The 27,010-nt window shown below is 42.2% G+C and overlaps 1 protein-coding gene across 1 annotated transcript in view; it reads right to left on the reverse strand.

The window, feature by feature from the left end:
- The window catches only part of MYO10 (myosin X), a 173,475-nt gene that overhangs the window by 23,499 nt on the left and 122,966 nt on the right, over positions 1-27,010 (reverse strand). Inside the window, exons 20-27 of the mRNA XM_087761123.1 lie at positions 11,143-11,267; positions 10,869-10,983; positions 7,410-7,516; positions 6,196-6,405; positions 5,854-5,893; positions 4,521-5,423; positions 3,100-3,223; positions 1,538-1,781 (exon numbers count right to left, since the gene is read on the reverse strand). Coding sequence (XP_087617249.1) covers positions 1,538-1,781; positions 3,100-3,223; positions 4,521-5,423; positions 5,854-5,893; positions 6,196-6,405; positions 7,410-7,516; positions 10,869-10,983; positions 11,143-11,267 — 1,868 coding nt within the window. The remainder of the gene's footprint in view (positions 1-1,537; positions 1,782-3,099; positions 3,224-4,520; positions 5,424-5,853; positions 5,894-6,195; positions 6,406-7,409; positions 7,517-10,868; positions 10,984-11,142; positions 11,268-27,010) is intronic.

Here is a 27,010-nt window from a genome sequence, read left to right on the forward strand (position 1 = left end):
TCCTTATCAGCTATACTATTCTCACAAATCTCTATCCTATAAACAATATATGCAAGCTCTGCTTATCCGACTCATGAGGACAATTTATCTACTATTAAACCAAAAAGCTGTAATTCTGTACTGTTTTAATTTGGCTCCCTTCCCTCCCAATAAGAGTGTCCAACAGAATACCTCCTTGTTCTGTGTTTTAAGTGAATCAGCCTAAGATTTATTTAATTTGAAGGGGGTCCCTAATATGGAGTGGTGAAATACGTAAGTCACATGATATGTTAGGAATGCACTCAGTGAATATTAAAGTTACCTAGAAAAGCTATTGCTTATTCCTCATGACATACAGCTCTTTAAATACAAGTACCCTTTGTTTTAGCTATTTTATACACAAACAGTCATTGATTGAACCTACAGTTCAAGTTAGGTTCAACAACCTTTACCTGAAAATTTTAAAGGTATGTTCAGCAAAGAACTTGTACAGGGCACAGCCCATGAAACAACGTGGTGACACATGAGACAGAGTCAAATTCAGTTTCAACAAAAAAAATTGTGGTGGGAACGTCAGTCGCTATTCAGAGATTTATTTGACAGCCAGCAGCCCATTAGTTTTACAAGAGCAAGTCAGGAAGCTCACTGAAACTATCTACTTTGTCCTGCTTGAAATCAGGCTCAAGCCAGGACTTCCAAAGGAAAGATTAATCTAAACTTTCAATTTAGTTCAAGTACTTTGTTAAATTAACAAAATAAAATGGATAGTTGCAGATTACAAGGAGCAGAGTGGAATCAAGTGTTACAACCATTTCTATTTTTCTCTACCTTGGAAGAAAGTTTAGGTACACTTCTGTACAGAAATGAGACTAGCAACGTAAGCACACTCTAATTTTTAAGTTAGTTAGATAATGCATAAGTTCATAAAGCATACTGACTGTTTAGAAGGCAAAATACTATCCCTTAGAAAACTTTTTCGATGCATGGTTCAGGAAGCATAGAATTTCAAGGCATAAGGAACTTTAGTTAGCAAGACATAAGTTATTCAGTTAGGTTTAGTAATTCTATTCTTTTCAAATGAATATACGCATTTAAAGACTTTTCTACCACTATCACAATTACTTCAAACATGAAAAAAATCATAAATGCATACAGAAGATACAGCTTTGACCCATGCTAACTTAAATATATTCAGGGCCTATTAATTCCACCCTCTCCATTCTAGGTTTGCCTGCAGCTATGGACTTGGCAACATGCCTCAAATTGCCTTGGGAATCATTACAGACTAAGTAGGGCCTCTAGTCTGGGAGAAAGCATAGATGGGTTCATTATAGCAGCAGTTTTCTGAAGTTTTTGGCACTGTCTTAGCTCTGGAGCACTCCGTAGACTTAAGAGAGAGCCAAGTAAGGACAACACTTGCTTTCAATAACTTCATCACACACACTCTCATGCTTGCATTCACACAATTTGAAGGCAGGGCACTCAACATCTTCCCAGATTAAACCCCAAGAAGTATTTAGGAGGAACTATGGCTAACATATAACACATATAAACATACTTGGCTGTTCGGACATCAATGGCACCCTTTAGCTTTTCTTCACTGTCATTTTCAAAGTACATCAACCTGGACTGTCTGAGAACAAACCATCGTTTCTTCCAGTTCCTTCTGGAAAGTGTAGACGATCCACCTCCCTTTTTGTGAAGCCAGCCCTGCTTAAGTGCTTCCTGCTTGGAACGAAACCACAGGAAGGTCTCATCTTTCAGGACACACCAGCGTCGCTTCCATGTGTTTATTAAGCCACCTGGCAAGAGAGACAGATGTGGGCTTATACATAGTTAAGACAAACAATTATATTATAAAACAGAAGCTGTGACCAAACCAACGCTGGAAGATGCTGACCAACAATGCTGTACTTAAACTGAGTCTCTGCTGCAAGCCAAGAGACCAAAGATCTCATTTTTGCCTATCCTTAAGGCCATCAATATTGTTGGCAATCTAAAGACCCTTAAATTATAAATTATAATAAATCTCTAGATAACAAAAACATATACGTAACATATATATGATTTTCTATACTTATATATAACATATATATAATAAATAAATTCTTTAAAAGTCTTATTGCATATGAGAATCAGATCTTCAAGACTGTTTCCAATGTATCTCTATAATCTAAGAAAAGCTTGGTGTTAAACTCTTTCGTCTCTCCAGGTTATTAGGAGGTAACAATGTTCAACTCAAAACTGGAAAAGCTATACTTAGAGTAGGAAATATACCAGCATGGGCTCAGTCATACCAAAGTGTGGCTATACTGTGTAAACTTCTTGTGAGTTTTGTTACGGTAGACAATACACCTTGCACTGTAGTTACATCAGAGTCATAAAAACCTTAACCAAATCAATTGACTCCTTTCATTCTACAAAAACTCACTGATAACTGTGTCAGAAAGCAAAAGCTATGCTAGTGATGACTGCATTATTTTCACACAAACATAGCTGTGCGCACATTCATCACTGTTCCTATTCCAGGAAAGTAAGTTATGCTACAGTGATGGGTATCATACAAGGTTTCATCTAGATTATAATTTACTGTCAATCATCAGAAGATAAAACCAAGAATCTTAACCAGAGACCTCCTGTGTATATTCTTTCAGAGTCTCTCATGCCCCTTTGCTACACATACCCTTCCTTGTGTCTTTTGGATCCAAAATGAAAGTCGACTGAGGTCAGTAAAACTGGCCTGCAATGTAGAATGCTGTCTATGTTACAAGGTTTTGGGAGGAGGAATCCATTTCCCTCAAAATTTGGTACAATTTGACTTTGTGAGTTATTTTGCTCTACTTATACTGGATATTCCATTGTTTACAAGCCAGCAAAGATGTAAAATGAAGCAGAGGCAGCCCAAAATGTTGATGTTCCTTTGCAGAGGGGAAAAACACCACTAGATATAAGACACTGCAAGTAACTTAATTTGAGAGCAGCTCAGATTAAGTTAAGTTACTTTTCCATCACCCTTTGAAAAATAAGAAAATAGCTTAACTCTACAGGAATTGGAGTGCAAGGTATAATAAACATTTCTGGTTATTTTGTGTATTTAGCGAATTCTGATTCACCCAGTACCTTTCATGTACAGAAAGCTGTGGAAGTAGGGCAGGCTGACACAGCTATAGACTGAATCCCTCCGGTAGGAAAGTTCATCATCTGTATCAAACCTGGAGTCAAAATCTTCTTCACTGTCTTCAAACTACAGAAGAACGGAAATGAAGGTGAAATGATCTCTCAGGAAAGAGGTTGGATAAAATTGGTTTAGAAGCCTTCAGCTAAAACATTTTATGATGTATTGGAAGAACATGATTCCTCGCTGGTTTTCGTGCAGCTAACGAAGGAAAGAGTACATCGTAGTAAGTTGCAGCCTGAACTGTTTGATTACACACTAGCCCTAATGTCATGTAAGAAACATATGAAACAGCTTTGTAGCTGCTCAGGAAAGTTATCGCTTTGCAAGAGCATGGTCAGGGTTTGCCACCTTGCGCTGCCTCCCTCCATCATTGAAGTTCTGTGGGTAAGAGTTTAGAGAAGTCTTGGAAAAGAAACATATTCCACAAGCTGCGGTAATAGCTTTCCTCCACCCTCACCCCAAATAATCAGAATTTCTGTTCTGTATCTGACACACACCCAGAGCTGTGCAACAGGAAGGAGTCCTCAACAGAGACAGCTAAAAGCATTCTCCTTCTAGGGAAAAACTGTCAACTTATCCCAACAACCGTGATGGCTCTTTGACTGGTTTCCATTACCTCAACTGTAATAGATATTTTAGCGTTAACATTTTCCTTCCAAATAAGTCAGTGTTGCTGAAATACTTCTTCAGTTTCCCAGCCATGTAGTCTCACAAAAGTATTCTGTGAGTGGTCGAGGAAATCATATTCTTCCAAAAATATATGTCAGAGTGAAGCCCACAGCATACTCACTAAACAGCACTGAAAAAGAGCTCTTCAGTATGAGTGTCTGCCTCGCTAATTCTAATATTTGCCATCATGCAAAATTTACTCTCCAAGTCATCTCAAAATACACCTGGCATTTCAGGGACTTCTGCAAGCAGCTTATTCCATACTGTTGCAACTTGCACGCATAACTGAATCTGTTTTTACTGAAATCAATTCCCCACTATGCTGTCTGGTGCCTCCCCTTGAAAGACACACACACACATAGAAGAATTTTGCTTATGAATCGCATCCAAGGCCACGCACCGAGCTCCTCACCAACTAACATGCAGTTCTGCATTAAAACTGACGGAACCATATCCTGGCATAAGCCTAGGACTGCAAGCAGCACCTGAGCTGCCTCTAACTCTGATGCACTCACTCCAGTGGCATCTAGATGGCAACAGGCAACTGTGTCCATATGCAGTCTAAGCAAGTCTAACTACACAACACAGACATTTGTATGTACAGCTACAGCGACTCTATGGCTGCAGAGTGAAAAAAAAGAAAAAATCAGAACACACATATCAATTATTAGATAATAAAAACAATGATACTTACAGAAGACTGAGCTCCTTCAGAGCTAAATCGGTATGCTCCAGAGCTATTGTATGTCCCCACGGAGCATCGGTAGTCTGGTGACCATTGGCTACTGTGCGAATTAGAGAAGGTCACACTGCTACCAGAAGTAATAGCACCATCTTCATAATCGTCCTGGTCGTAATCGTAGTCTCCATCGGGAGAAATAAGTTCCACAGAATTTGGCGGTCTACATGATACATTTTCTGGCATGCAATATGTGGATTCACCACTTGAAGAGTTGTGGAGACTGACTGTATCATGGGTAGGAGGTATAAGCATGGTGTTGCCAGCAGCAGGAATTGTTGGCACCACAGTATCATTCATATAGGGATCCTCTTCTGAGGAATCATCGCTTGTTCTGATGCCACTGGTCCTTTGATCAGAATGGCCATGCTCACTTGGGTTGGGCGAATCCTTAAATGCATCATCATCAGCTTCAAAGCCCTCGTCTACCTCCTCCTCAGGATATGGCTGGCTGAAGTTAAAATTGGGCTTTTCACTGCAGGCATTTCCAGTCTGTTCAGTCAGCTCAGCAGGATACCCGTTGCCCACAGAGAGAGACCGCTCAATGTTTCGGACACATTCATCAATCTCGTCAAAGTTCAGAGACTCCAGGAACTCCTGGGCTGCTCGACATGCTTCATCCTCAAGCCGCCGGAGTTCCTCATCTCGAAGCTGCTGCAGCCTCTGTAATGAAGCCTCTGTCAAGGACAGCTCCTGCTGCTTCTTCACACGCTGCAGGTCTTCAATTTCTTTTTCCAGACGCAGGATTTCTTCCACCTGCCTGCTTTCTTTCTGCTTCTCCACCTCTTGCTTCAGCTCTGCCTCCTTCTGGGCTTTCTGAATGGCAGCCAGTTCCTGCTTCTTTCTTTCTTCTTCAGCCTGCATTCAAAATAAAATAAAAATAAAATAAAATAAAGGCCCTCACTGCAAGATTCCTTTTAAAAATTTATTTATTTCTAAAGCACTACGCTCCCACCATGCTGTTCATTTCAAAGAAGGACCCTTATGCCTACATCAGAAAGAACAGAAAAGGAAAGAAAAAGAAAAAATGAAAGCATGATTACATTTGCTCACAGATACTGGAAAGCTCAAGTACGTGCAGAAAATTCAATCTTTGCCAGAAATTAAATGAAGCATGAGGTGAAAGAAATTTCCATGCAAACAACTGTATCAAGTTTCTTTTGGCTTTATCTGCCAACTCCTGTAATAAGTTTAGTTTAAATGCCACAGATGCCTTTTATTTCTTTAATGGCTGGGTTAAGAAACTCAAATAAACAGGATGGCTGAAAGCATTAAGAATATCATTTACCTGCTGGGCAAGACGTTCTGCTTCTTGCCTTTGTCTTTCCCTAAAAGTGAGGGAAGAAAAGAAGTTAGTATATCAAGCTCAACATAAGCTCATCACATACCTTTGCTAGGGCAATAGCTCAACTTACAGAGATCATCTGCCACATGGAAAAGACAGCCAAAAATAAGGTCACCAAGGATGTGTTTGTGAATATGAAACTACCATGATAGCTACATGCATCTTTTAGCAGAAGAAGCAAAGGTTTCCAAAATCACTTGATCAAGAATAGCCTGAATCAAAGGCTATTCAGAGCAAAACCTAATATGGCACAGGCAGGAGAGTGATGTGAACAGCATTTTGCACCTTTCTTCCTCCTCTTTTCTTCTTTCCTCCTCTTGTCTTCGCTTCTCCTCTAGTCGCTCCCTGTAAACACGTCGAGCAAGCTGGCCTCGCCACTGCTTCTGAAGGATTATGGCTGCTTTCTTCAGACACAGGAACTTCTTCCTACTGCAGAATGCTCTGTAGTTCTTCTGTATCACAACCACATAGTAGAGAACCTTTCTATACTGCTTTCTGGGAGAAAAAAAAAAAATTTCTAAGGAAACAAGGAACTAACGAGCAGTCGTGAGAGGTCTTGCTATGGTGACCTGCAAGAGCCCATGGTAGTAAAACAATTTATTATTTCTAGCTCTGTGATTGTTTCTCCATTGTTGTTCACATTCTCCTCCCTAGGAGAGGAAAGAGATTGTCTCATTTCTATGACAGTGCTGTCTGTGTCTTCATTAAGGAAATGCACATTACTTGTCTTACATGTTATTATGCTCCTGACAAGGAAATGCTAAAAGGACAGCTCTGTGTGTGTGCACACATGCAGAGAAAAAATATACATAGATAGTCATCCCACATCTCTGAAAGGAAAGATCATGAACAGCAGGATAGCTCTGTCATTAAAAAAGGAATATAGTTTTTAAGTAACATATGGGTCAGAATATAAGGACAGGACTAATGAAGAGAAATTACCTCATTATGCAAACAAGTTTCCTTAAACTGTCCTCAACTGATTTGTAGAAAAAGCAGAGAAATAAACAGATGGGATGAGCAACTCCACCTAATACATAATGCATGAAGCCAGGTAAACAAGCGAAACATTAATCAGTTACCAAATGTCATGGTTCTTTAAGAACCAAACTGATTAGTTTTACTTGCCTTCTCTTTTCTTACCATGACAAGGCAAAGATAAAGCTGAATCTCAGCTGGTAACTTGCAGCAGTCCTACTAGGTGCCATCCAGCTAGAGTTCCTACCATGGATCTAATGCCGTGATACAATTATAGGGATACTGGCTGACCTCCAAACTTCCATACTGTCCTATTCATTATATTAAAACAATTCAAGCTCCATTTTGTTTTATTCATGGGTCTGGCAAAGATACCAGCTGGTATTTTCAAAAGCCACTTACAGGACTTGGATGCCTGGTCCCTAGGAAAAGTTAAGAATTGTGCCAGAAGGATTTAACTCCATGACACCCCACCCATTTATTCCAAGCTTAATTATTAATATTCTCATTTAGTCACTTACCGGGCTGCATAACCTAAGATGTGCGCTCGGATAATCATTGCTGCCTTGGTGACTTCCACCTCTCGCTGTTTCTCCAACTTGTGTTCCAAGGACTCCCGCAGAAACACCTAGACAAGAAAACTTCTGGCTTAACAACTTGCAGAGAGCATCATATGTAAAGGACAGCCAGGCTGCTGCCAATGTCAGTCCGAGAAGCAAGCCTCAGCTTGGAATTCAAAGACAAACCTACCATTTCCTCAACAGAAAAGAAAAAACCAAAACGTACTCTCTTAAAAAGAAAATACCTGCAGATGATCCTCTAACTTTGGATTTCAGTGGGAAGAGCCTGATTACAGTAATGGAAATTGTAATTAGGAGCAGGGTTTTTCCAAAAGCAACATAATTACTGGATTCATTAAACAGCCTTTCCCACCAAAGAGTAACACAGGCCAAACAAGTTACAGGACTTAGCCTGAGCTTCCTGATTTGAGGGGCAGAAATAACCACACCGATAATTTAGCTGTTTCACAGTAACATCAAGCTCCACAACCCCTTACAAGCCTCACTGCTTCAAATGACATTTCTATAATCCCACAGGAGTAAGCAGAAATGAGAGTGGTTTCACATTTGGGTTGATTAGACTGTGTTTTCCTGTCGTAACACGGGGAGGCAGCTGCTGGGCCCAGGCACTCACCGCAGCCGGCCGCCCTCCTGCAGGCAGACCGCTCCCCGGGCTCTCATCCGAGCACTAACCTGCATCATTCGCCCGGGCTGCCTAGTGCCTCTTACAGGCAACTTTAGCACGCGGCATTGACATATATTGAGCTAGCCCAGCTTATTTTGCCTTAAATGAATGAAACTGCTTCCCCAGCCTCAAGCAGAGGCATGAGGGACGCAGCTTCATTCTTCCACCTGCCTTGACGTCTGCTCTGTACTGCACGCTCAAAGCGGTGAGCTGTCTGCTGCCAGCGCTTTTTCCAGGTCTTCTCAGCTCTTCCTTTTTGATGGCTAAGTCTGCCGGTATCAGCTATAGGTGGCAACAGCCTGGCATGCTGCTGGCTAAGACACAGGCAGCTGGAAATAGCCAGTTCAGTGACACTTCGATAATCTGATGACGATGAGAGCCAGGCTGCACACCACAATGTGGCGATGAGGAAAGTGCATGGATAGCGTAGGCTCTGCTAAGGGAGGAGGGCTGCAAAGACGTCTAAAAGCAGGAATGCTTCCTTGTAGTGTTTTGGGTTTTTCTTGCTGTAGAAAAAAAACAAAAAACACACACAAAAAAAACACCCCAACGGACTTTTGAGGGTGTTCAAGTAGGAAAAAAAGGTAGTTTTCCCCTCTGTGTTTAGGGGGAAAAAAGCCCATCAAAGCCAAAGCAGCAGCACTCCTGAGGAGAGGCACAGTTGTGAGTTTTGAATATAGCTAGAAAGGGACTACATTTTACCACAAATTACCCAACACTAAGGAACATAAAAAGTCCCAGAGAAAGTCCCAGCATTCCAGTATCCGAGTTGCACTGGGCAGCTCTTTCTATACAAAGCTTTTACTTGTGGAAAAAGCCTTTTCTTTCACCCAGGGGGCAATCTTTCTTTGCTCTACACACACTGGCTTTAAAACCACACCGAAATTCTGCTTCAGAAAGGCATTCAGCTACTTCCTGAACAAAAATGGATGTTAAGCACATGTTGAGCCCAGGCTAATGCCTTTTCCTGAGCAGGTGCATTGCAGCTTGAGATGTAAAAGACAAGAAAAATTCACGCTGAAGCTAAATCGTCGCAATGTTGTTATTACCCCTTTTAAATAACATTGGCAGGATAGTGCCCCATCCCGTGTTCAGTCTGAAACCAATGCCCTCTTGTTCTCTTCTACAATAAGCCATTTATGAAGACTCGTACAAATGTGCAGGCAGCTCCTGGAGGGGGGTGAGCCCAGGCCCCAGTATGCGAAGTTACAACAGAGCTCTGGCTCCTGACGAGGTCCTGATGAGCAGCTGGGTAAAACAATTTCGGGTTCTCACAAATATATGTCCCTAACATGCCCAAGCACTGTCCGGGGTCTGTGTATAAATATTGCTAATACACTACATCTGAAAGTATAACAGGAAACACAGCCTAGCTCTGCGGGTGAATGTTATCACTGTATTATTTTTAAGCCATCGTCTACAAACATGGGATGAAAGATGACTTCAACTGCCATCGGAATATTTCCGATTCTATCTCTTACAATAACTGTAAAATGATTAAATCAACTTTCCCAATAGCATCTCTGAGACTCCTCAAGCGTGGAGAGGAATGGAGGAAACCCTTCAAAACTATGCAGTTGGGAGGAGAAGAGGATGAGGAGGAAAGGCATTTCACACAAAAATCAATCAGATTTTACAAAATATTTTTGCTACCTTATGGTAATGAGAAAGTTTTTTCACAATTCTAACAATTGACAGGAAAACCGCAAGTGTAACAGATAATTCAGCAAACTTTACTTCTGGATCTGTTTTTCGTTCTCTCTCCAGGACAGAAGCCCTGGGAGCGCCAACAAGAGTTACCCAGAGCAAAAAAAGAAGAGAAAGCCATCTGCAGAGGCCTGGAGGATGATCCTTGGCAGTGATGGCCTAATGTTTGTAATCCACTCTCTAGTACTTTGTGCCAGGCGTTTTCAATATTTAGGATATCTCAGATCCTGCAATGGGGAATCTTCTCCTGAGTACACAATACTTTCACATCATTTGTTAAGTCCAAGAGCACAAATTCGCAAGAGGGAGGGTAGCTCTGCACACAGCTGTCGTCCAGAATCAAACTTGCAAAACAAACATGCAAAACCACCTGAACTGTTTTGTTTCTTAAAATAAAATTCCATTCTTTTAATTAAAATAATTTGAAATTTTTTTGGAAGAAAAAAGTTGTTGGCAAAGTTCAGGTCGGCCGGTAGGACATGTATCGAGGTCTAATATAGCTCTGAAAAAGACTCTCAGACTAGGATGGCAAACACATTTAGAGCTCAACTCTGCTACATGAACACTGGCTGAAATTCCTCCCGCTGATTTCAGCCACTGAGCAGGTATCATGCAGGTGGGTTTACTAGTATAAGTGGAGCTCTCTGCAGAACAAACGTGTTACCTCACATGCTTGATACTTCTAAAAATGATAAAATCCAGCTACCACATTTTAAGTTCTGATCCTCACCAGCACCATCACTTGCAAGCAGTGGCAGCAAATTCAAGCGGACTCTTTCTCCGTAAGTGAAATCACCAGTCAGTGTCTAAGACAGTGTCTAAGTTGGCCTTAGACAGCAAATTCCGCAGCACAACCATTAATTGTTGCTATAAGGGTTTCAAGAGCACCAACAGGCATGCGTGGCTTCTTTTAAGGACAAAAGTAATTATCATTACAACTACCTCTCTGCAGCTGTGCAGTCTAAATCCTGTCCCCTCAGCTTTGTACAAGCAGCAGCCCCACAATATGCACAGTCAGATTATTTTACCTTATTTTTTCCAAGCTGCCATTCAGTGCTTGTGTTGTCATACAGACGAAGTAGGACGGCACATTTCTCATTTAAATCTTCGGGCAGAGTTAAGTTTCTCATAAGGACTTTATACCTGGCAACCAAAAAGTATTTATTACTTCATTCAAGAGACAAGTTCTATTTTTGCCATATACCTTTTTTGTTGTTAGATTTTTCACTTTATTCCTCAACACAGGAATGTTGATTTGGTACTCGTGACTCACATCTGAAGCGCTCAAGTCAGTGTGTTTACCTTTTATAAAAGTCTTGAAAGGGCCTCCGGACCGGGAAGCCAGCCCTCCGAATCCTGACTGTTTCCAACATCCCAGAATAGCGCAGCTGGTTAAGCACCACTGTCTGATCAAACTGGTCTGGCATCTAAAATGATCAGGTTCAAAACAAGGATTTTAATAGCAATGGTTAGAGATGTCAGGGGAAATAAACAAAAAAGGGCAAATTATATGAATCTGAAATGCACAAAGGCTAAAAATTAGCTACACAATGTTTTAAAGGACATCAGCAGTACAGAACATAAAATGATGGGAATACATGGGTAATTACAAAATATAATTTCCATAGACAGAGCATTTACAGCCATTCAATCCAATCAGCTATCTTTTTCCATTTCTCATATATTTGCAGGCCATTGCTGTGCAGAAAAAACATCAGAAAGATGCACAGGCAGCTAACAGGTCAACAGCTACAAGCTTGATTATTTTGTTTCTTTAGCAACTGAATTTACCGTCCCTGTAGATGATTCCAAAAGTTGAAAATACATAAACACAGTAGCGTGATACAATTTTAGAAAAAAACAAAACCAGAAGGTCAGAAAAGATCTAATTTTTAGTCTAGTAACACTTCATCTGCTATGGATAGAGATGGAAGTTTGCCAATGCTACCTCAAATCTTAAATAAGCTGTATTTCAATGAATGTCTGTTTGCTGCTATTCTGAACAGCAGAAATATTTTCATCTGTAAACAGAAAAAAAAAAAATCTGCTTATCTGAAATAAGCTTCCCTTAGTTTGCACACAGTTCTTTCAGCATCATTTTTTATTTAAAAAACAGATAACCCCAGCTACTCAGTCATGAAAACCTGTGAATACCGATCAGTACATTCCTGCCCTTGGGAGCCTCGGGGATCCTCTCGTCCCATCTCAGAGTCCCTGAGTCACCTGTGCTCTCACCACGCTTTGAGGTAAACCAGCCACAGCCACGCAAAACTACTCAAGATAGTTGACAGAGAAGTTGTAGATGCCCCATCCCTGGAAATATTCAAGGTAGTGCTAATTGCTACCTTGCAAAACGCTGGCAACCCTGATACCGAAATACCACCACATGTAAATACACCATTTAATTCATCAGCCCAAAAGTCCACTTAAACACACCAGTTGGCCATCCGGCAGTCATCTGCAGGGCTGGAGCACAGTGCTTCGTATTTTGCAAGAAGTTTGGAAGCCAAGATCCCATAGATAGAGTCAATGGTTTATAGAAGATCTGAAGTTCTTCAGCTGATAGAAATGACAGCAAGATCAAGCCCTGAGCAACTGTAAATCAGAGGACTCTCTTGGTATTTACTCACTGGCTTTAATCATGCCTCTTGTTCAACTTAGCAAATAAATGACTCCTCAAAATTTTAACATTTCAAAAGTAATTTCAGGAAAGCACAGACTCAAAAGTTAATTAAAAATATCTAGTCTAAACTTTTCCATCAGCATCTTTGGCATAAAACAAAACACTGTGTGCCAGTGATAACTCAGATTCATTAATTAGGTAAGTTCAAGAGTATCGATAGATTAAGCTTCTACCTCCCTCCTGTAAAAGGCAAGATGTCTAAACCAAAACATTGCTATTCTTCCTTTCATTAATGTCTTTTCTGGAGCAGAGGTGGGAGACTTCTCTGTAGGTGCAGCAGCCCTTCTGCACCCAGCTGTCACAGCGCCGCACGGGCAAACACTTTGCCCGCACTCACCGTTCCTCCAACAGCGAAAGACCTTCCAACCCCTTCCTTTGGTACTGGGGCTAAAATTCATGTGGAAAAACACCACAGCCCAGTCCTTCCTCTGCAGTCAATAGCACTGAACAAAAATGAAAACAATTCATGTTTTAAAAAGTGTCTGGTCACCGTGGTGAGCCCTGCCCTGCCCGGGGTAATTAGCGCTGCGTGCCGGCAGGACCTCATCCAGCCCGAGCAGGCGGACGGGGGCTACAGAGAAATTCAGCCACCACCAGCAGCTGCTTTTGCCCTCCCTCTGAGACGGGAGCTTTGCATCCCAGGGAGACTCAGGAGCTACATCCACTGTGCCGCTCCGGCCGTTGTTACGTCAGTGGCTCTGTTACAAACGTGACTTAACAATTTATTTCCATACCAGCACATATAACAAACTAACGTTCCAGAAGGGGGAAAAAGGCCTTTGCGAATGATGCAAACTCCCTCTTTTTTCTTAGCGATGTGTCTCATTTGCATTTTGCCACCACCAGTAAACTACACCACAAGCAAAATCTTTGTATTTTACTGAACGCATGGTATGAATGCTTACAGTAAAGGTATCAATACTGTCATGACTGGGATTGCCAACAGTGTTTTCCATACGTGCCCACCCTAGGGCAGTCAGGTGCGTTAGGGAACTAGAGCCTTGCAAAGCTGCCCTTCAAGTGTCTGTGCACTCATCTGCCTGCCTGCTCCTGTGCAGGCGCCTGATGGAGCCAACAGGAAAGGGAGGGAATGGATGCATACACAAATCCCGAGGAAATACATATTCACTTTTCACCTTGCGTAACCCAAGGCTGATATGTGCCACAAGCAGACACGGTCAATATATCGTTTTTCTTCAACACTACACCTGCTTTTAGTCCTTTTACCCCACCCACACTCATTGGCTTAAAAGGTGACGTTCTTCGCAAGACTTGTGAACAAAACTATTTTTGGTGCGCTGAGGTGGGGAGGCAGATGCATGGATGGGAGTGGGGATAGACCAAAGCCAGGCAAAATCTGGACGTCTCTCTCACAAGGCAGCCTCTTAATTTGCAAGGGAGCACCTCCTGCTTTCAGAGCCAGATGGCTGCTGCACCACCTAATCCTTTTATTGCCAGCCCCAGGCACTTAGAAAGTCAAAAGTCAGCCACGCGGCTGGCTTGAAAGCTCATGTTACTTTTTAAAAAACTGTCTCTTTCCATCCCTGTTTTGAGTCGCAGAGGAAGAAGCAACATTTTCATGACCTTTTCCAGCAACTACAGAAGTTAGAAACAGCCCTGCTCTGTCACCAGAAGCTGGGACTGTCACACAGTCGCCTAACTTCAGAAGCCTGCATTTTAAAGAAAAGCATGAAACACTGCAAGAGATGTTAACACGGTATCACAGCACGTCACCATAAAGACCATCGCAATTTTAATTTCATAAGCATACTCCTTCACTTTACATTACTAGTTTTAATTACTCGCATACACATGAGGCTATTAAATTGGAGGGTCAAATCCTGCCCTGGCATATCACTGGAATTACATCTGCAACAAGCGTGGCTGCTTTGAGTAAACCGCGGGTGGTGCTAAGAGGTGCGCTGGACTCCTGTTCTACACTTTGAATATGGAGTACCAGAAGATACTCCCCATCACCTGGGGGTTTTTGACGGAGCCTTCACAGCAGCTCTCCAGTCCTCACCCACTGAGGAGAGCTGCAGCCAGTCAGAGAGGCAGCCGAAATCCTAAACGCTAAAATGCATCCACGGTTTCCCACGTCTTATGAAAACCATCAGGAGAAGTAACAAATGCACAACACCACAGCATCCAGCATATCCAGCATATCCATCTTATGACTTGGCGATGCATTGCACCTCAGGTAGATGAAGACAATTTCAGCCTCAATCGTACACACACTTGCAGACAGGGATAACCTGAAGCATAACTTCCAGTCAGCAGGACTCCTCATACTTAAAAAATCAATTGCATGTGCATTTATTGAACCAGAGTGCAAGTACTGTATATACCCGACTATTAAACTGCAGATGGCTCTAAGACAGAGAATGATGGCCACCTCCACTTGAATGATGCTCAGTGCAGCACTAAGGAGTTAAACTTACAACAGTATAAAATCTCCACGCAAAGGGTGACCTATGCAGTTGATGCTCAGTCGTGTATCATTACTGGTGCTCCTTCAGACTTCCTGTGGTAAGCAAGGTAACTTTCGGATTTACACCAAAGTAACACAGGAGAGGACTCATCTCTGGGGTCTGCTAAATTTTTACCAGTGTTGCTGTAAAAACTGGACTTGTTTCACAAATGAACACTTGGGAAGAAATTATATTCTGTGGGAAAATTTCACATAGACAACAGAACCATAACTGATTTTAAAACAATATGTCTTCCAAAGTAAAAATTTGAATTAATTGCTAAAAGTAAGACTCCTGCAAAGTAGGATCAAATTTATGAAAGAGAAGGCAACAGAAAAGCAAGTCAACTGATAGCTTGCAAAATAGTCTGCGAGATGCAATCAACTCAATTTTCAATAGATATTTCACTTTTATCAAGGAATGGCAGCACTAAACCACTCTGTCATGCAAAATCTCCAGACAACGGCTGGACTCACGTGGGTCACAACCACGTTAGGGCACTGAGCAACATCGACGTGAAATTAATAGCTACGAGTCAGGTCTGTTCTACTTGATAAAGGTGGTTTTGTGATGCACTCTTTCATAGCACAACTTGCAATTTATCATATTCTGAATCCAAAAGTCTCCACTGAATTTGCACCAGACAGCACTGAAGCCGAGGCTTTAATGCAACCTGGAGTCTCTGCTGGTGAGACTCTAGCTCCTTAAGCTGCTAAATGCTTGCTCTGATCTGTTGTGAGCCTCCTAAAGGGTAAAGCTTCTGCCTGTAATCACAATTAGAAGCAGCCATTAGGACAGACATCTAACACCTACACATAATTTTCATGATAAAATAGTTCCTTCAATTACAGTCTGACCAAGGCCCGAAAAAGCACCATCCCTTTTCCCTGGACAGCACCCTTAGTGGAGACCCCAAGCATCCAAATAACACACACAGAGAGCACAACATTTTTTTGTTCTGCACATCATTTGCTCCATTCAAACACAGAGGATACCTGACTTCGCCTTGCAGAAATCCTTCTGCCTCCCTGAACTACTGGCTGCCTCAGAAGAGTACAGGCACAATAACGGCAGATTACAGTAGCCTCATGGATTTTATGTAGGCAGGAAGAACTTCACAGAGATACCGGGAGGGGAAAAAAAAAGAAAGAAAAAACCCCCTGTCCCTTGTTCCCAGGTTTCTCTGTGAGAACTTGAGTAGGACTATGTCAGCTTTGTTACTGTGTCTTAAAAGTGTTGATTTTCCTGGCTTAGGGAAGTGTTTTGTGGAAGACAGGTACAGAGAAAGAAAAGATTAAAAACAGGTAAGAGGATGTGAAAAAGTAAATTTTTATTTAAAAAACAGTAACTTTTCTCAACGTCTTAGTTTTTTAAATCTGCTCCTTTACTCCTAAAATGAAGTCTTGGCAATTTTACTCTAAAGAAAAGCAGCAGAAATTAAAAAGAGGTCAGTCTTCCCCTGCTTTAGAGTGGGTTTTGAACTTGTTTTCACATCCTAACATGTACTGATAATTCTTCAGAAATAGCCAGATCTTTCTGAAACAGTCCCCATGGTCTTCCGATCTCAGTTACCAGCTCCACAAGTCAAAACCAATGCCAGGCTTTCCTCTCAGACAAATTTGAAAAGCGTGAATAAATTAACTTCTAATATATAATCTAGCTGAACTGATATGAAAATTTCTGCATGCCCATTGTTTTCCTTGTTTAAATCACAGTACTCTTAGCAATTCCTATCCATATGTACTGCTCAGCAGCCTTTACTCATGCGGAGGATTCAAGCCAGTAACCTGAAAGACGTGAAAGGGAAATGCCTGCACTTGCAATAGGGAAATGCACTGTAAAGCCAGACGGGCAAGGCGAGGGCAACCTCCCTGTCAAAGCCAGAGACCTCAACTGCAGTGCCATGTTGGTCACCCTCTTACCTCCCACAAAACCTTTTCATCCCCTGCTCTTTTAGCCATCATTTCTTCAGTCACTTGCACCGTAAACTTTGATGGCATCAGCTTATTCAACAGTTCCAACCTCAGAATTGCTGCGCTTCCAGCACAAGGAGCGTGAAAACCTGTGTGTGTCCTGTCCAAGGACCTGGAGCTTCACGTCCCACTGACCTAAGAGCACGTGTATTTCGAAGAAAGAAACACTCTACGGTCTTCGCCAGCATGCAGCTAGCTGTAACTGGAACAGGTTCAGGTTAAAACATAGACAAGTTTGATGCCTGCTTTGTTTTTGAAGACATTCCCTTACTGTCCCAGAGCACTTGTGTCCACACAGAAAAACACCATGAGAGTACAGGAGAATAAAAACAAAGAATGTGCCACAGCTAAAAAGTTTATTTGGTATTTCTACTGTATGGCACTGGCCAGTCAAGGAATATCTGGATAAACCTGAAATAACAGTGTTTTGCATGTCCGAAGTTCTCCTGGCCTTTATCCACACACCCACCTCAAAAACCCCTAAAAAGCCTTCAAAAATTACTAACGCTGCTGGTGATAACTTGCTAGAAAAAGAGCATGGGTATACTGCAACAACACTTGTGCCTCAAAAAATTCTGCTGCACACTCCAGGCCAGATTTCACTGCAAACGCACTAATGATATGCTGGCTCTTTTATACACTCTCTACAGGTCTGAACATGAAAGTAGTGCATTTACCAACAGCAAGCATTTACACGATTAGCTGATCTTCTCTTCAACTCCAACTACTGCATCTGACCTGCGTGACTCATCTTCCAGCCCCGAGTATTTCAGATAAGAGACAGGCTTCAGAATTAGCCACTCTCATGCCACAGCTTAGAGTTGCCCGTGCTAAAAATAACACTGTATAGAAGCAACACTGTAAATTTAGAGTTTTTCCACTGTACCAAAACAGTCCAATGAGGAGACTCAAAAAACAAATAGGAAAATGCTTTTGTATTTATATTCAGCCTGTCATACAGCTTACTTTATAAGCAAGGACATCTCAAGGATATTTTTAAGACAACAACCTTGAAGCAATACATTACCACAGTGACCATTTGCACTAGTGTTTAAGGGTTTCAACTAGGTCAAGACACTGCTGAGTTAGGTCCACCTACAAAGCTGCTGTAGTCGTATTTCAGGTCCTGCTTGTCTATATATAACAAAGATAAGAGCTGGAACTAGCTTCACTGTTGGAGAAAAGATGCTCAAATGATTCTGACCAGCTTGCTGTGATATCATGCTTTTGTCAACAAGGATCAATAAACTCACAATCCTTGAGCAATTTAATCTACTTTTTATTAGTCGTTGTCACTGTACTCTTGCATTTCAGAGGAATCTTTTTGTTTGTTTGTTTGTTTGTTTGTATGAGCTAAATGCTACCCCTGAGTAAACACACAACAGCCTCTTTGTGAACCTTCCTTTCTAAAGGTATATGGAATTTCTTCTAAAGGAAGACAGAATTTGTCTACCTCTCATATAAGCCCAGAGGAATGCCACCTCCTCAAAATGACAGTGTAATTTCTTACACGCTGGTTAAAACTTCATGGAATAGGAATGGATTGTTAAAGGCACAGGCTTGAACACCGGAGATATTTAAGTTTTCTAAGTGCATGTTTAGAGGTATCTATGTGGTTGCCTAATTTTTCAGCTGAAGTGAGCCCTTGTTGCTTGAATACATTATGCAGAGAGTCCATTGAAATGCACAGCAAGTCTCACCGGCCGGCCGTTTGTCCCAGAACAGCAACTGCAGGACCAGCCATCTGAGACCGACAATGAAGAGCATTTGGGAAAAGAGGGATTTAAGGTTTCAAGCCGCTCTGGCAGGGTCTCGGCGTGCTGACAGAAGGTGCGACTCACAGCATGGACCCCAGCTGGAACTTTTCACGGACCCTCCTTCTCCACCTGTGAGTAGTCTGTTGCCATTTCATTTGAGGTCATCCTCACTAAAGCCTCCAGTCCCTGCAGACTAAACCCCGATCTGGCCTCATTCTCCCCACACTGTGACCGGTCAGCAGGCTTCTCCTGAAGAAAAATCAATCAGGCTGCCCGACAGCCACAGACGTACCATGGAGAAACACACTGTGAGGTACTAATTGCAAGGACAGCTGTCCTTCCTTACTGACCCCATGTCCAGATAGCCAACACCGACATCACCACTGTTTATTACAATGGTCAGGAAAACACCTGTACACACCGCTCCATGTCTGCTCAGGCTGCATACAGACCAACTGCAGATGGTGAAACCCTGACCTTCCAACTCAAATAACTTACATAGACTGAGACTCCACCCTTATTTTTTGTTTTGTTTTGGGTTTTTTTTTTTTTTAGTTTTTCCACTGTACTTTCACTCTTCCATGCCAGACTTTTCATCCGCACCTTACAAGTTTTTTTTTGTTATTTGACAGTTTATTGGCAGGCTGGGCATGTAAGTTCATTTCTATACTTAAAAGCAGTAAATCATTTTTTAGGGTGGTTCCTCTTCAGATAATGGTGTTTGGTATCAAGCATTTATTCCTGGAAAATAGGAAGTTTCATCAGAGGATAGAAAATTAGGATGGAAATACTTGAGAACCTGTTTAAGATGAATTTCATCTTGCATGGCCAAAGTCAGACACAGCTGTAGAGCCTTGTCTTGTAACAATCCATGTAAGAACCTAATCCTGTGCACTTCTAGTACCTAGTGTAGTGTTACTACAAGTAATCTCACCCTTGAATATGTGAAACCCTCCATGTAGCTAGTTCTCACTGAAATGCTAACACAGTATCACTTCAGCAGTACATCCTGAAATAGTATTGCAGATAACTTTGATCCACATTATCACAAGTCTCCTTGCTTTCCCTGGTGATACAAAACTCAGCAACCTTTTTCCAGACCGCAGCTCCGTGCGGGGAGGGAGAGAGGATACGGGGATGTTGCCTCCTCTTCTGCATTGCAGGTAAGTAGAAAGAAGGAGGTGGAAGAACCCCGCTTCCAGCCACAAGAGCTCGCGATGCACGGGTGGAGGGAGCCAACATCGCACTCCACACAGGGACAACAGATATCAACTCGTGGAGCACAAGGAGAGCAGAAGAGGACTAAATCCAAATCTCACTTTATCCTCTGCTTCAGTCCCGGGCACCCACCTGCTGCTTGTCTAGATCTGCTCACAGCCTATTCCTTCAGAACCGCATGCCTGAATGCCATTTATGTCTTGAGACTCTTCTGTTTTGGGGCATTGCTTTAAAGAGAATACTAAAAATTCTCTAATATTTCAGAAATCAGTTTAGTGTTTCGTGGGCTGTCCTGCGATCCTCAGCTATGTGACTGCTACTGAAATGCTATGTCCAGTTTTGGAGCACAATAAAGGAGACCGCTACACTGGAAACCATTTAGATAACAGCCATGAGAATAAAAATCTGGGTAAAAAAACCCAGAAAGGACTTCAGTGAAAGCCTTGAGGAGCTCATCAATGAGAAAGCTGAGGGGCCTTGATAGTAATCCGTGAGCTATACCAAGTGCATACATTCAACAACAATTTCTAAAATACAGCAGATAAAGACATGAAAAGCATGAAAATCAAAGCAAAACATATCCAAATCAGAAGGCACACCTTTTTCTCACTGAGTATATTCATTGGAAGAGCTTACCCATGGTGGTGGGACCATCTACAGCCACCAGACACTTCAAAGAAAACACGGGATGTCCTCCTCCTTCCAGCAGGCATTAATGGTTTCCTTACAGCTTGCCACGCAGTGGGTTAGACTATAAGATCTAACCAGTCCCCTTTCACCACTCCAGTTGTGGAAAAAATACTACTTTTGTTTATTTGAAGAAGCTTAGTGCTGACTTCTATAACCTTTGGTACCGGGACTCCCAAAGACCAACTCTGCACCAGAGAGAGGAACAAAACACACAGCTACTGGCCTGAAGCACACGGTGCAACCCAGAACCACGCTTCCCACATGGAAGCTTCGGCTTGGCAGGAAAAACGTTCATTACTTATGCAAGTATTTGGCTGTCCAGCAAGGGAAGTTTGGCTGAGATTTTACTGTGGCTGGCTGTCTGCAAAGACACAGGCTGCAGCACTGTGGACTAGCTTAGATTAAGTCATTACAAAGCCTTCACACATTCACCACGAAATAATAAAAGACTCCTCCACATTATCAGCTCCAATTGTTAAAAATGGGAAAAGCCCTGCAACACCTGTGAATCGCACTTCTGCAAACTACAAGGTTTAAAATAATAAAAAAGTTTGAGTTGTCTTTAATTGATTTAAGCGTAGAGTGTACATGTTTGTTGTACGGCCACGAGGGCCAGCAACTTCCTAGCTCGAAGTCAAAATCAGATTCAAGCAATGTTAAAAAGTTAGCAGTTGATCGCACCCCTTTTTCAATATTGAGGCCACAAGCAGTTTCTCCTTCTCCAATGCATTTCGCCCCCTGCACATGGTCCATTCCCTCAGTGGCCGATAAAAGACGCCTACAAGCACGAGGCTGACATAAAGCGCAGACTTGCTTCTCGGTGCTCTCTCAAGCAAGGAAATGTTCCAGTGCAATTCCTACACTGAAAAAATACATGGTTTATAAAATTATCTCCTAAGTAGCCCCTTCTCCTCTCCTTCCTGTATTGAGCCTTTTGTTTGAAAGCCGTAATGGGAAATCAGCCAGGCTTAAATCACAGCCAATATCTGATATGTGTAAATGAGGAATGCCACAAAATATTCAGCCGAACAGCTTTGGGTTGCTAGGACACCGGAGGTCGGGCAGCACTGAAAGGGCAGATTATTCCCACCCCGGCGCAGGCACAGGGCTCCATTCACGGCAGGGCTGCTGCCTCCGGGCCGCTGCCTGCAGGGGTGCCACGACCCAGCCTTCCCGGAGCACCCCTGCCGTCTGGCTCCCCCGAGACTCCACACCGAGCCCCGCCAGAGCGGCTGGCATGGGGGCCCCGCTGCACCAAAAAGGCCCCGTCGGGCTGCGCGCGGTCCTTGCTGTTTTTCATCATCGCCGAGGGCTTGCTTCAGCCTGGGGGCTGCCCAAGAGCTATGCTGCAGCAGACTTGCAGTGGGTGGTCTGGGGATCTGCGTTAAGTTTTAAAAGTATGGGGAAACCCGTAACACTGCAGTTAAGATACTTCTTAAGTCTAGAGAGGGGAAATTCAAGTTTACAGAAGGTTATGGGGATCCCTGTGATCAGCACAGACTCTGACAGCAAGAGTTGCATGATGGCCCAGATAAATGACCCAGCTCAATCCCATGTAATCAGTATGTTAATTACCCCTACATCTTATATCTCAGCACATCTCAGATAGCATCAGTGTAACTTCGGCATTTTTCTGAGAATTTGGTCCTTTGAGATGCTGCTCTTGTATCCCTACACATTTTTACATTATAAATTCAGGACTTGCCCTGCAGATCTGCAACCAACCAGATAAGGAGGTATCAAGACTAGTGAAATGTGTATGTGTGTGTGTTTGGGGGAAAGGGACAGAAAATGAAGGTAGTTGTTTGTTCTTGTGTACATTCATTTCACAGAAAAAGGCAAGACATATGTTCTCCTTGGACTGCTTTCTTATAACACAACAGCCCTGTCCCATCCTGTCCCATCCCCCCATTAAGAGTTGGAAACTCTCCTACTCGAGTTCTTTGATGTTTCCGAGAACCACACCAAAATCAAATTAGATATTTCTGATAATCCTGAAATTTCCATCCTAAACCAAATAAAAAGCCCCTTTACTAATTTCTTCATATATTACACAAACACAAGACGGAGGAGCTCCGCAGATCACAGCTATCTGTGCTGCCACAGAGGCCATGCTGAAGGCACAGGTGAGTCAACATCATCTTGGCTCAGGTAGCCAACAGCAGGTAGCTCCTGTGCTTCCTGCAAGCATTTGCTAATAATTGCATTTGCTAGAGGAAAAAAACATGCGATCTCATTGCTATAGATTATATATTGGCAATCATTAACACTTGCAATGAAAGTCACCATATATTTTTCCCCTCACAAAAAAATTGCACAAACTACTTGTTTGTTTCAATTCCTATACATCTGTGAACTAAGAGTTAACTATAGAGCAAATTAACTTTGCTTCATTAGCATGGTGCAGAGTTACCCAAAGTGGATGGCAAGAAACCTCCCTTAACACCAGTATGGTTATCAAACTGTTAACTGATCTAACTACACACACACACATATACAGACAGAGAGAGAAAAAATGAATTACAATAGATGGTAAAATTACATCAGGACCTAACTAATTTAACATTCAACCACCTTCTGCGTGATTTAATTGTGATGCCACTGTTCATCTCCACAAAGCCTGCAGAATTTCCAGGCAGGGATGCTGGTCAATGGCCCTTTGTTTCTCTAAGGCAAGTTCCGTTTTTTCTTAGTTACATGAAGCACACACTTAGTTGACTCTATTTTTAAGATGATCCTGTGGAGAAAAATTCTGCCCTTACTTATGGTTTTACAACCTGCTGTGTCACAATTAAGTGAGAATATGGCTCTTTCTGCCCCAGAAGTGGATTTTTTCTGTCCCTCTTCCAGATTTTCTGATCATGGTGAAAACACGCTGTTGAGGCTCCACGATGAGTTAGAAGCATTTTCACACCAGCACTGTGCTCTGCTGGGACTGGCCAGCAGCTCCACGCCACTGGAGCAATGGATGTAAGGAGTCTTCCCTCCTCCTCTGCACAGATGGGTCGCAACTGTAGCCTGGACAAACAACTGTAAGAGAGCTGTCTCACTCCTCTTCAAAGCTGTGTGACAAGAGGGATCGCGGCTCCAGGTACGCTGTTATGTGCTGCCCAGCACACCCACAGCAGCCTAAAGCCAGTAATAACTTAAGCAAAGCATTTGGATGTGCGCTTAGAGCTCATCGAGGCCAATGAGATGTACATGCCCTTTAAGAATCTGGCTGATTTGAGATGCACTAGGTTGTGCACGCCAGTGGTCACAGGGAAATGGCAGTTTTGGATGGCTGAACAGCCATTTGTCCCCTGAGAAGTTCCTAGGCTGGATTAATATACAACAAAACATAGCCTTTAATGTTTGAGTCAGAAAGAGACACTGAAGACAGAATCAGCTTTCCTAAACACGACTTTGTTTGCTAAGTGAATTGTTTGCTTATATTAAAAACTTCTGTGAAGCTAATTTAAGTGCTAAACCACTTTTAACAAAAATCATCATTTCTTCCTTTGAAAGACTACTTAATTAATGAGGCTGGACACTGTTTCTTTTTGGCTAAATATGCACAAATGGTGTGGCTGGCAAGCTGCAGATGGACATACTCATCCTTTTCATGCTGAATCTGGGGCAGCCATTCATTTGAGAAAGCCAGTATCGCAGAGGATTTGGCATTTATCTGGCTTTCCGAAAGCGGATGTCTTCTTTCAACCCATCTACTTTATCTCTGCTTGACTATTAAAAGTTTTTAGAGCCCCAAAAGCCCCTACTTCCCATATAGTTAATGTTGAAGATTTCTAGATCTACAGAGAGTAAGTTTCAAAAATGCCACGATAGATATAGATCTCATCATGTAAATGGTGGAAATATAGCATAGCACTATGAGTTTGGTGACAAAAACTTGCCTTTTCTACACGGAACATCACACAGTGTTCACAGGTGTGTGTGACTATCCAAGGTAGCAGCCAAAACAAGAAACTTCCCAGTGTCCTGAATGATTTACATGGTGCAATGATCTTCTTGACTCACCAGCAACTTCACAGACCTGAACAGAGTGTACACTCACCCTGTGCTTGGGACTGAACAACAAAACTAATACTGTCTGCAGAGCCTGAGGAGTTGTGGTGCTACCACCTCCCCAGCAAAGGTCCCGTCAGTGGCATCAGCGGCCCAGATCCCTGTTGCCTGAATGGTGAACGCGCATCAGGAACGTGGAGGAGACAAACCAACAAGAGCAACCTCAAACCTCATCATGCATCAGCCAAAAACTTTCTGTAGTTTAGGCTGACTGCCGTCACACAGCTACGACTCAGCTGATGTCCTGAAACACAGACTTTACAGTTACTACACTCCACTTCATACAAGTGAAACCACAACCTCACTTCTTTAATTCTAATGACAGCGTTAGGAATGGACCTGCCTTGCTTCTTAGGCTTATAAACTGCCTAAAACCACCAGAAACAGTAAATTCTGAGTGTAAGTTAAACAACAAAGAGAAGATGCTTTGATGCGCTTTCAGCAAATATTTTATGTTTCAAGTTTCATCTTACGAGGTGACTGCAGATGTTCTGAAGTGTACTTAGTCTTTACAAATTCATCACAGTGAGGTTTTCCCCCATGAAGTCTTTGCTTCTTCGCCACATCCTGTGACTAAATTAAGAAAAGCCACATATATATCTATACACATAAACAGACACAAACAATTTAAGAGAAGAAAGTTTAGCAACTGACCCAAGTCTAGTCTTAAATAACATTACCTTCTGCTCTTGACATGGATTTTGTGTTCTGAGGGTAGCTCTGACAAAGATCTGTGAATAGTTGGGACACTACTATAACTTTCAGATAATTCCTAGCTGTACTGGAAAAAAATCATTGTTGTTAGCTTCCATTAATGTTACAGGTTGTAAATACATTTTTTTTAATAAGCCAACAAATAAGAAACAAAACAAATCTTATCTTTTTTGAAACTAAGCAGTTTTAGCAAAAGAAATACTGAATACATATCATTGGTGTTCCACAAAACAAGAATACCTACATTTTGACCTACCACTGCTGTTACCACTTGAGGTTTAATACAACACATCTTAACATCAGTGAGAGAACAACTACAAGTTAGGAGAACCCCCTTTCCCAGTCCCATAGGCGCTTTATCAGATCTTATCTCGTCCATCTGGATTTGCAAGGCAAATCTAGGGTTGCTCTTCTTGAGACCAGAATAAAACTCCCATAGACTTCAATGATGCAGGATAAAACCTATTCCCTTCATAAACAGGTTCTCTCAAGCAATTTCACCCTAATTTTCTACCCTGCAGCTGAATGCTAATGTTTGCAGAGGCAAGCTCTTTAAGTGGGAAAGCAAGGAGCAAAATGCAGATCCCAGGAGCAAAGGCAATCAGTGGTGAAGAACAGAGCTATTTTACCTGCTGGGTTGGGGGGTTTATTTCAGCGGGGGTCAAGGGGGGAGTTGACACAGCAAACAAAGTCAAAATATACTGCTTTTATAATATCTTTTCCATTACTACTGCAATTAATTTTTTTTTTTTTCAGGCATATTCCATTTCCTATATTTCTATGGTGAAAGAATTACTGTCTCAAATGTGCCCCATCAAGTTTCTCCAGTAAAACTACAAAATTAATTTAGACTTCTGGGTGCTGCAGATATCTTGCTGGACTCCCCCCACCCCCCGACACACTTGTCCCCAGTGTCACTTTCTTATCATGTAATCAAAGCAAAACTACAGCCTTGCCTTCTGCCTTCATAAATTACAGGAATACTACAGTCCTAAACTTTACATAGCTGGTTTTCCTGAACCTATGCCATGGATTGCTGAACAACAGAAAAGATCTTTCTCCAGAAAGCAGCCCATCACTACAACACGTCCCCCCTCCGCACACACAGCTCTACTTCTGCTGAATTTTTCCCTGCTCTGTGAGCAATCACTCCTTTAACTTTCAAACAGAGTGTGATATATTAAAGCAGATCGCTTCGCAGCAAATCTCTCCCGGCGTTCGAAAATATGATTAGACCAGTAAGATTAGTCGTTTTTTCATAAACCTGATTCTGCATGCATTTACCCTCTTTATAAGAAAATACAAGCCCAGAAACATTTCCAGTACAGCTTGCTCAGCCAAACTGCAGGCGCTTTCTTTTCTCTTTCAACAAGTCCACTGCAGCTCCAAGTATGCAAGATTAAAATTATTAAAAAACCTGCATTAATTAAACCCCTTACCTTTTAAGGCTTTTTCACCCTTCAGCGTTCGCCCATTGTGAAAAACTCAATCTTTAGCAGTTGCAGCTATGCACACACACACAGACACACACAGAACAGGGCTTTCTTCAGCTCACTGGTATTTCAAGTCTTTCATGTGATATCTTTGGCTGTACTTGCT

Source organism: Nipponia nippon, unplaced genomic scaffold (assembly GCF_047370975.1).
Source record: "Nipponia nippon isolate SJK-2023a ecotype South Korea unplaced genomic scaffold, ASM4737097v1 scaffold_1, whole genome shotgun sequence".
Lineage (NCBI taxonomy): Eukaryota > Metazoa > Chordata > Aves > Pelecaniformes > Threskiornithidae > Nipponia > Nipponia nippon.